Source organism: Gossypium arboreum, chromosome 3 (genome assembly GCF_025698485.1).
Source record: "Gossypium arboreum isolate Shixiya-1 chromosome 3, ASM2569848v2, whole genome shotgun sequence".
NCBI classification, from domain to species: Eukaryota; Viridiplantae; Streptophyta; class Magnoliopsida; order Malvales; family Malvaceae; genus Gossypium; species Gossypium arboreum.
The window spans coordinates 129,349,949-129,360,600 of NC_069072.1; the positions used below are offsets into that span (position 1 = coordinate 129,349,949).

At 37.9% G+C, this 10,652-nt stretch overlaps 1 protein-coding gene across 1 annotated transcript; it reads left to right on the forward strand.

Moving 5' to 3' along the window:
• Positions 1-1,645: 1,645 nt before the first annotated feature.
• Positions 1,646-9,875, forward strand: LOC108476019 (DEAD-box ATP-dependent RNA helicase 46). Its single transcript, XM_017778065.2, has 8 exons — positions 1,646-2,634; positions 3,731-4,876; positions 5,477-5,692; positions 6,254-6,322; positions 6,844-7,113; positions 7,251-7,601; positions 7,938-8,215; positions 8,300-9,875. Exons 2-8 carry the CDS (start codon positions 3,746-3,748, stop codon positions 9,459-9,461), a joined length of 3,477 nt encoding a protein of 1,158 aa, XP_017633554.1. The 5' UTR covers positions 1,646-2,634; positions 3,731-3,745; the 3' UTR covers positions 9,462-9,875.
• Positions 9,876-10,652: the final 777 nt, after the last annotated feature.

A 10,652-nucleotide genomic window follows, 5' to 3' on the forward strand; every position in this document is an offset into this window, starting at 1 on the left:
AATACTGCTTAGTATTAGTTAAATATTTACAACCAATGAGCAACATTTGCCTCCATCTTGCTCTGTATGCAAAAACCATTTGAGGATAATAATACAAAGTATATTAATTGTAATTAATGAATTTGTTTTATTAACCGATTTGTTCAAAAAAATTACAAGTTTACAAACGAATATACTACACTCAGGGCACTAGGTCCAACACTCACTAGTGACAAGGTCATATTTTGTCTTCTTGCAAGGTGATGATGTGATATTATAGATCGATGATGTAACATCTTAAGGCGAATTACTAATCAATGGTTGTGAGTTTCTATGCGCTCCTAATTAAAGTAGTCCGCAGCGAAGGTTCGTCAAGTATGGGGTTCGTTCTATGTTAGAGGTTAACCTGGTATGAGGTTCGCACAAGGGTGACATGTGTAGCTACCTATGGAGGTAGTATAACATATCTTAAAAATGCCAAGAGAGTTGTGTATGAAAGGTGATTTACATAAGCCTGTTATATATCTATTATGCCATTTTTCTTATTCTACTAGGGAAATTGCACAATTGTAGAAAATGAAGGTATCTGAGTAATCCTTTTCATTACTTAGTTCCTCTAAAAACATATCCTGTTTTTGGAAAGTATGATAATCATATAACTTTAAATTACCAACAATAGTGAGTTGTTTTAGCATCTATAATAATAGGCCAACATAAGAACGCCAAACCTTATATAAACAAAACAAAAGCAAATACCAAAGATTTCTCTCCATCACTCATTCACTAAATCTACCATTATCAAATTCAAGATTGTTTCAACTATTAACAAGTGTAAGACCTTTTTATCACTATTGCCAACCATTGCAATAATCCAACACAGTGTAAAGGATACTAAGGGCCAGTTTAGCATTGCTTCTCAAAAGCATTTTTGGGCCAAAAAACACTTTTGAGCAAAGTTAAAATTTTCTACTTCCACTCTTGGCCAAAAAGTGCTTTTGAAAAGTAATTTTTTATCCCAAAAGCACTTTTGAAAAGCTCAAAAGCATTTTGTTTATCAATTCTTTTATCTCAAAAGTGTTTTTTGTCCCAAAAGTGCTTTTGAGAAGCAATACTAAACTGACCTAAAACATTCCGCAATGCATAAGGACTTATTATGGTTTTGCTCCTTTGACTTGCCTTTGTATAATTATGACTTAAAGCGACTCATTAATTATCACCTAATGTAATATTCGAATGAATATATATATATATATATATTTCCTTAAATTTAATTCTTATAATTAATAAAAATAATTACAACAACTTAGTATTAATATTAAGGGTAAACTACCTTAATGGTAATCAAACATTTTGCTTGTTTCTGTTTTGGTCATCAAACTATGAAAATTTTAATTTAATTACTAAACTATCCAAATGCATTTTTAATCATTGAACCGTTAAAGTATAAACACTGGATTACTAAACTATCCAAATGCATTTTTTAATCATTGAACCGTTAAAGTATAAACACTGGATTACATGGAATTTCAAAAAGTATTTAAGGTAATAGGCTCCACCACATTATTATCTTTCTGTTTTTCTCTTTTTTTTTGTTTATATTCCCCATGTTTATTTACTTCTTTATTCATTTATTCATTTTTCATTTTTCATTTTTCATTTTCTTCTTCTCGTTTCTTTCTAGTAACCCTAGTTGTTGTCGCTTTACGCTATCGCTGTTCGACGCGGTCTTTGACCAAACTCGCAGCCAAAAGACTTCTTTCTTTATCCTTATTTAAATTACACAATTAGTTTTTTAAAAACAAGAACTACGATGGCCAAAAACATAGATGTTGGCTCAAAATAAAAACCTTTAATAAATTGTCGTATGCCCTTAGATGACTGTCAACCTGAGGTATATTACTCTCCATGCCTCTCTTATTTGTTCGACCGTTCGATCATCAGGGATGGCACTGGAGGACTTGACCCTACAAAACCCAAAATGGGTATGGGTCCTCTTTTATCTTTCGTTTTTTTTCTTTTTCCTTCTAATTTCTTTATGATGTTGAGTTGACTTGGTCAACTATCTATCAAGGAATTAGAACAAAATGGAGGAATTTCGTTTATTGTGCCATAATACCGTTATTAAGGACACTATTGTCGAGAAAAATTAATTCGGATAATTTAGAGATTAAATTGAAAATTTTTATAACTCGATGGCTAAAAAAGAAACACACAGAAAGTTTAGTGACCATTTTAAGGAGTTTACCCATAAAATAAATATCTAATTTAGAATTTCCTAAACCCCAGCGAATGCGGGGCTTCATTCTAGTTCCCTTTAAAAGTTTCCGACCCACTCTCATCTCGCTTAACACATCCCCCGCCGCCAAACCAGCCTCGACTTCCTCTTCCCTATTTTATTATCGAAACCACTTGTGACCATTATCGTCAATCTATTTCTCTCTGGTTTTCTGTTTTATCCCACACCATTAAAATCGCTCTTTTCAACTCTCCTATTACTTCCCCTTTTTTATTATTTTTATTATTATTATTTATGGGGTTAGGGTTTCTAGTCGAAGGTAATGTCGCAGAAAACCTATTTCTGTCTCTATAAATTGCAGGAATTTTTTTTGGAGCGACTTTCCAGGTGAACCAAGGCTTGATTCTTTTATTTTCCCGGTAAAATTCTCTCTTCTTAAAGTGTCCCTTTTTACTTTTTTTTATTATCTTCGGACTTGATTTCATTTGATTGAATTTTGCCCCTTTTTTACTATAACTGGAGACCTGAAAACTTGAAATTATTCCTCAAAGATTGATTTGTAACTTGGTTTTGTGCTGTTCTGGTTGAGCTTATTATATGAATGCGTGTATTTGGAAGGGTATTTGATTCTTGAAGTGTTGGGATTTCTTCAACTAGTTTGAGAATATCAATTGCTGTTTTGGGGGATGTTTAGTAGTTGCTGACTTATGACGCGTTTCCCTCCTTTTGTTGTTCCCTCTTTAGTTCCAAATCTTAATAGCTAAATGGAATCTGCTTCAGTTTGGCGTATGCCATTGCTCACCTTTTCATTTGTTTTTCTCTACTGTTTTCTTGTTCCTTTTTGTTTATTTCATGGGGGGTTTTGGTTTTGAGCAACAAAGATAGAAGCCTCTTTCTTGACCATGTGTTTTGCTTATAGGATTCCCTTTTTGGATGATCTTATCATCTCTTTTGATTGACTCTTTTAATTAAGGAATTGCTATTCTGTTGTTTTCTCCCCTCCCATGTAAGTATGGGAAGGGAAAAAAAGGTTTTACTTGAGATTTGTTGTTCAATAATAGGCTTGTCCATTTTCATTTTCTCTTGTATGTTTAATTGTATTACCAATGCCATTTGGTGTATTGGATGTCATATTCAATTATCTTGTTTCTTTGTTTATGTAATTCTTGTTTTAGGGTCTTATTAATTGATATATGACTTGTAGTCTGAATTGCTACTGATTGTAAAATTTCTCTGTCATCTGATATGATTTCTTATATATATTCAGATTACATATAACAGATAAGTATTGCTACTTTTAGGGTTTTTTCTGATGACTTATGTGATATTGTCTTAATTTCTGTAATTTGATTAGAAATTTGCTGATTTTGGAGGGAAACTTTACATGTTTTTGTGGGTGTGTTTCGTATTTGTTTCGGTTGAGTGGATTCACATTAAAAAATATATTGCATTAGACTATCTACAGTATGGATTTTCCACCCTTGTTCTGAATCTAAGGACTTTATGTGGTTTTAGATATATATTGGACAAATGACGACTGCAGAAGCAGCAGCAGCCAATCTTGGCCCACGGTATGCACCGGAAGATCCTACTCTTCCGAAACCTTGGAAGGGGCTGATCGATGGAACAACTGGCCTCCTGTATTACTGGAATCCTGAGACCAATGTCACCCAGTATGAAAGGCCGACCATTTTGCCTCCACCCCTGCCACCGGGCCCTCCTCCTGCAGTTTCCACACCTAAGCTAACTCCAACCTCAGTTGCCCACTCTGCACAACCTAATGGTGCGGTGGCACAGATGAGCCAGGTGCAAGTTGTCCAGGGTGCAAAACAGCTGGGGCAGCAAATGAGCCAATTAGCTCAACAGCAAGGACAAATAGTTGGGCAGCAACAGGGTTCAATGGTAGCACAGGTTACGGATCAGCAGGGTGCACAACAACCAGGTCCAAAAATGGGACAGCAGGGGCAGTTTATCCCGCAGCAACATGGGCCACAGGCAATGCAGCACCCAAATCAGCAAATGGTGTCTCAAATTGGGCAGCAGACAATGCAGCATCAAAACTCACAAATGGCACAACCACAAGGACATCAATATGCACATCAGCATTTGCAGTATATGGCATATCAACAAAGTGTGCTTCCACAGGGCCAACAAAGTTCTCAGCAGCTCGCTCCTCATGGTGCACAACACCAGGGTCAGCAGTATCCAAATCGAGAAGATTATAAAGCGGCAGTTCCGAAAAAGGAGGATGTTGATTTTCAGCTAGGGAGCCAAACTGGGTTTTCTCCCGCTCAATTTCAACAGATGGGCACATCTTCTCAGAACCACTCTGCTGGAACTAATTCAGTTCAGACTCCACCGGCAGGTTTATATTCAGGTCAACAACAGCAGTTTACAGGCTCCTCTGTCAATATGCAACAGCCAACCTCTATGGCTCATTCACAGCAAACTGGAACAGATTTGGTTCAGCGGCAGCAGGGTCATAGGTTTCAGAATCAGATGGGCCCATCCGTTATGCAGTCTAATATGCCTCCTCCTGGTTTAAATACTGGTTATGAAGATAAACTACATGGCAGATCTGGAAATGATTACTACTTTAGCGGTAGCAAAGATGGGCAAATGATGGGTCCACAGCAGCCCTCACTTTCTGCCATACCCATGGTGAGATATCAACTAATGTTTCATTTTCAGGTTATTCATTTATATGTTGGCATTATAATGTGGTTATATTGGTGCTAATTTTGAAAACCTCTCCTCTGTTGGTTTGCGCAAATGCCGACTGTTACTTATTTTTCAGATACCTGTATAAATGCAGTATCATTTTATTTCTGGAAATCAAAAGCATGGAATTAACTGTCGTTTTCACATGTCAGCTGAATTTAGGATCCATGTGAAATATACCTACTCTGCCATGTAAAATTTTCATCATTTCATGGAGAGTTGTTTGGAAATGATGGGTAGTCATTTTGGTGTCTGTGGCAAATCGGACATAGAGATCTGTAGATCTTGATTTCTTTCTTATTTCTTATGTTAGTTCATAAATGCAACTCATTTGCACCTAGTGCAAGATAGAGCATTCATTGTATAACCTGTTCTTTTCTTCCAGTTTTTAAAATGATTTGTTGGGAAATTAAGTATTTGTATTCATTTATTGTATGAGAAGGTGTTTTTCTTTTCTTCATACTACTAAAATGATAATAGATACCATTTCATAATTCATATGTTAATGCAATTTCCTCATAATATTGCTTCTGCTGTCAGGAGACAAGGATGAGTGGTCTGCCACATCAAAATGTGCCTGGTCATGGTGGGGGATTTAATGCTATTGGAGGTCATGCGGTGCATAACATCTATGGTCATGCTGGTCCCCCTTATCCCATTAATGCCTTGATGAGGCCTCCATTTGTTGCATCTGCAGATGCTAATCATCTGTCTCCAGCTGATGCATATCGTAAGCAACATGAAGTCACAGCAACGGTCTGTATTACATCTGTTTTTGTTAACTTATGTGTGATTAGTGAATTGTGAAAATGTGTGACTAGTATAGAATAAATTATCAATGCCTAAGATATTAAAATTTTGAGGCTAATTTCTTTGTAAGAGCTATAGCTTAATTTTGGGAAACTGCTGAAGAGGAAGGGGGTTGGATAAATATCAATTTTTGAAAATCTATTGCTTTGCGCCTTGTTCTTTTTAATTCTCACTTAAGTGTTCTTCCATTACAATATTTGAAGAGTTTTCTTTGTTTTAATGGTGAAGAAATGATTCATTTTGCCAATTTAAGATTATTCATGACTTTGATTGTTTATTAAATTGCATAGGGAGACAACATTCCAGCACCATTCATAAGGGGAAGGGTGTTTGACAAATATCATTCTTTGAAAATCTATTGCTTTGTGCCTTGTTCTTTTTAATTCTCACTTTATTGTTCTTCCATTACAATATTTGAAGAGTTGTCTTTGTTTTAATGGTGAGGAAATGATTCATTTTGCCAATTTAAGATTATTCATGACTTTGATTGTTTATTAAATTGCATAGGGAGACAACGTTCCAGCACCATTCATAAGATTTGAAGATACTGGTTTCCCTCCAGAGATACTGAGAGAGGTAAGTTCTACAGATGTTATGATCCCTAAGCCTTGGTATGGAAATGAAATATGTATGCTGCTTGTACCATTTGTGCTTTTTATTGCTTTTCTTTTTTAAATTTAATTTAAACTTATTCTTTTCGCTTGTCGCAGGTGCGATATCTGCTCCGGAGGAGGAGCAAATGTCGTACGCTGCACTGCAATTGGTACACTTACAAATGCAACAAAATTCTCATTTTTGGAGGATGCAAAATGGATAGTTGGAGCCTTTCTTGTGCATCTTCTAGAAGGGTGGTTGGCCCTTAATCCAAATCACACTTGGATGTGACTGGGACCTTGCTTAATGGCTCCGCCTCTTAATTCTATATTGCCCTCTTTTGTTGCCTCAAGTTGCTTCAGTAAGCAACATATACTTATGGATTTTGAGTTAAACTGCATGATAACCGAAATGTGTGTTTTTGCTTTTTTTCCCTAAGAACATATAATATCCATTGCAAATTCTGTTAATACTCACTATTTATGATTTATACTTCCTTTCAGATTCATTCTGCTGGTTTTTCCTCTCCCACTCCAATACAAGCACAAACATGGCCCATTGCACTACAAAGTCGGGACATTGTGGCTATTGCTAAAACTGGTTCTGGTAAAACATTGGGCTACTTGATTCCCGCTTTCATGCTTTTGAGGCAACGGCGTAACAACCCTCTGAATGGCCCAACAGTGTTGGTTTTGGCTCCAACTCGCGAGCTTGCTACACAAATACAGGAAGAAGCCATAAAATTTGGCCGATCTTCAAGAGTCTCTTGCACGGTGGGGCTTGACTGCTCATTTATTTTTTAAAGAAAAGATTATAGTAAAATCTTGCTCATAAAAACATGCAGACAAAACTGAGCTAATTTTTTCCTGTCAACTGAATTTGGTTTTCCGGTTCTCTCAAATTTCTTCAGTGTTTGTATGGTGGGGCTCCAAAGGCTAATCAATTGAAAGAGTTAGATCGAGGAGCTGATATAGTAGTGGCAACTCCTGGTCGGCTAAATGACATCCTTGAAATGAAGAAAATTGAGTTTGGACAGGTGTCACTCCTTGTTCTTGATGAAGCAGATCGAATGCTTGACATGGGTTTTGAGCCCCAGATTCGCAAGATTGTTAATGAGATACCTCCTCGCAGACAAACTCTGATGTACACTGCAACATGGCCCAAGGAGGTTAGAAAAATAGCAGGTGACCTCCTTGTCAATCCTGTCCAGGTGAACATTGGCAGTGTTGATGAGCTTGCTGCCAATAAGTCTATCACCCAGGTATTCTCTAAGGCCTAGCTGGTTTTATTGGAATTCGGTTGATGGGTAACCATCAAAATATTGAATGTTGTATGCTGGAAATTGCCATGTGAAACGCTCTTTCATTTTGATTTAAGATTTGCATCCTGATTTTTCCTTTTGAGATATGTGCTAACTAATTATTCTGTCAATTCTTATTAGAAGTCTTAAAAAATTCTTGATCTGAGATCCTTGGAAACCATGACACCTTTTTCAGTTATTCCTGGATGTGTATTTCCAGAAGTTCAATATTCCATTGCTTTTTTAGATAACAAATGCCTTCCCCATTAGCTTACAAACTTTTTCATGATTTGGCAGTATGTTGAGGTTGTTCCCCAGATGGAGAAGGAGAGGCGCCTGGAGCAGATTCTCCAAGCTCAAGAGCGCGGTTCAAAGGTTATTATTTTTTGCTCCACTAAGAGGTTGTGTGACCAGCTTGCTCGTAGTCTTGGACGCAACTTTGGAGCTGTTGCTTTCCATGGAGATAAATCTCAAAATGAAAGGGACTGGGTGTTGAGTCAGTTCCGAACTGGGAAATCCCCGATATTGGTTGCCACTGATGTTGCTGCTCGTGGGCTTGACATCAAAGATATAAGGTTAGTTTGCTCTTCATTTCTGTAGTTGCGACTTTTTTTTTCAGTAAATGAAAATATTTTGTTCTTAATATTTCCTTGCTACAGGGTGGTTATCAATTTTGATTTCCCTACTGGCATTGAGGACTATGTTCACCGAATTGGAAGGACTGGAAGAGCTGGTGCAACTGGGGTGTCCTTCACCTTTTTCTCTGAGCAGGACTGGAAGTATGCCCCTGACTTGATTCAAGTTCTGGAGAGAGCTAACCAGCATGTGCCTCCTGAGGTGCGAGAGATAGCTTCTCGTGGTGGGCCTGGTTTTGGGAAGGATCGAGGTGGAATGAATAGATTTAATTCTCCTAGTGGCAGTGGTGGGCGCTGGGATTCTGGAGGCCGTGGTGGAATGAGGGATGGAGGCTTTGGTGGCCGTGGTGGAATGAGGGATGGGGGCTTTGGTGGACGTGGTGGCATGAGAGATGGTTTTGGCGGTCGTGGTGGTATGAGGGATAGTGGCTTCAGTGGTCCTGGAGGGAGAGGTGACCCATTTTCTGGACGTGGAAACCGAGGAGGACGTGGATTTGGTGGCCCTGCTGGTGGTCATGTTGGTTGGGGCAGGAATGAGAGAAGCTTGCATGATCAATATAATAGTTTTGACGGGCGAGGACGTGGTCGTGGAAGAGGACGGGGACGATTTGATAACAGAAGAGGCATTGGTGATAGAAGTAGAGGCAGAAGCTATAGCCGAAGTCCTGACATGGTTCGAACTTGGCGCCGTAGCCGTAGCCGTAGCCGTAGCCGCAGTGGGAGTCGGAGTTGGAGTAGTAGGAGTAGGAGTAGGAGTAGGAGTAGGAGTCGAAGCAGAAGCAGAAGCAGGAGCTGGTCACGTGGTCGTAGCCGCAGCTACAGCCGTAGTCCTGGTCGAGGGCGGAGCCGAAGCCATAGCCGTGGCCGCCGCAGTCGAAGCCGTAGTCACAGCTATGAGCGGAAGGATGTTGCAAAGCGGGCATTTGATTCTCCTCCTGGTTCCAACGAACATAACTTGCAACAGAAGGATGTTGCGAAGCGAGCATTTGATTCTCCTCCTCCTTCCAACGAACAGAACTTCGAGCAGAAGGATGTTGCAAAGCAGGCATTTGATTCACCTGGTGCACAAGGCAATTCAGTGCCTGAAAATAATTCTATAGAACCGTTACAAACAGTTGGAATTTCTGAGCTACCTCAAGGAGAGGAGGGTGCAGGCGAAGTGCATGAATCAGTGACTGAGCCATAAGTTCTGTTTTTGCAGCTTGGCATTTTAGCTGACCCCAACTTATTTATGTTGGCGCCTGTTTCCTATAGTGATGGTGCGGCTAATGTTTTTAAGATGAGGTTTGGAATGGTGAAAAATCTTAATCAAACCAGCTGACACTAGCACTACATGCTGCTGCCGTTTGGAGTTTCTGTTTTAGAATTATCACCAATAATAGAGATGTTTTGGTATATGGTATCGGAGGGTCCCTTTAAGACTTAGCCATTCATCTACTTGGTGGTTAATGTTGTGGGATGCAGTATCATGTTATTAGATGAACTTGACTTAATTCTTTTGGATTTAAACATATATATAACTGCATCATGAATTTGTAATATTTTTAAAATATATTTTGAAATTTCTTGTTGCTCTATAATATAAACCAACTTCAACTAAGATATCCTGAAACTTTCCTTCAATTTCTATATTTTCCATAATTGCTTGTATGTATGTTTGTGTGAATGTATGGGAGAAAAAGGGGAAGAGAATTTCACCTTTGGCAGGAAAATTAAAGTTGGTAGGGGAAGAAAAAATTAAGCTCAGCTCAACCCACATGCCTTTAGAAAAGCACTTTTGTTGCTTTTATTTATTTGATTGAAACTTCTAATATTATTCGTTGATTATTATTAAGAAAGAAACGCATCTAATTTAATCTACGATAGGTTATTTATTTATTCTTCCACAAAGAAAGATAAAAGAGTCGATGTAACAATTTATTATTATTAAAGTAATAAATAGATGAGCAAATCACTTTCCAATGGAATCCTTATCCCATTTCCCGTCTCTTCGTCTTGCAGAAGCTGATACCTACCAACGGAACCTTCCCTAAAACACTCCTCCCACTCCTTTTACCTTTTCTATTTGCCCTATTTGGACAGTATCTTTTAAGGCTACATCAATTCGATGTCTTCGTATTTTAAATTAGTTCTCATATTTTAAAGTATTTTAATTGAGTCTTTAAGAAATAATTCTCCTAAAATATATTGACATTGTTTCTTTAATTCACCTTATTATTAAGATTTCGAAATCTCTCTTTAACTATTTATCCTTAGCATTTAATAATATGCTATCCATTAGATTAATTGTAACTATTGGATAAGACAAAGGGCTTGCCTTTTAACTATTGGATATCATTTAATAATATATCGTCCATTAAGATTAATTGTAACTATT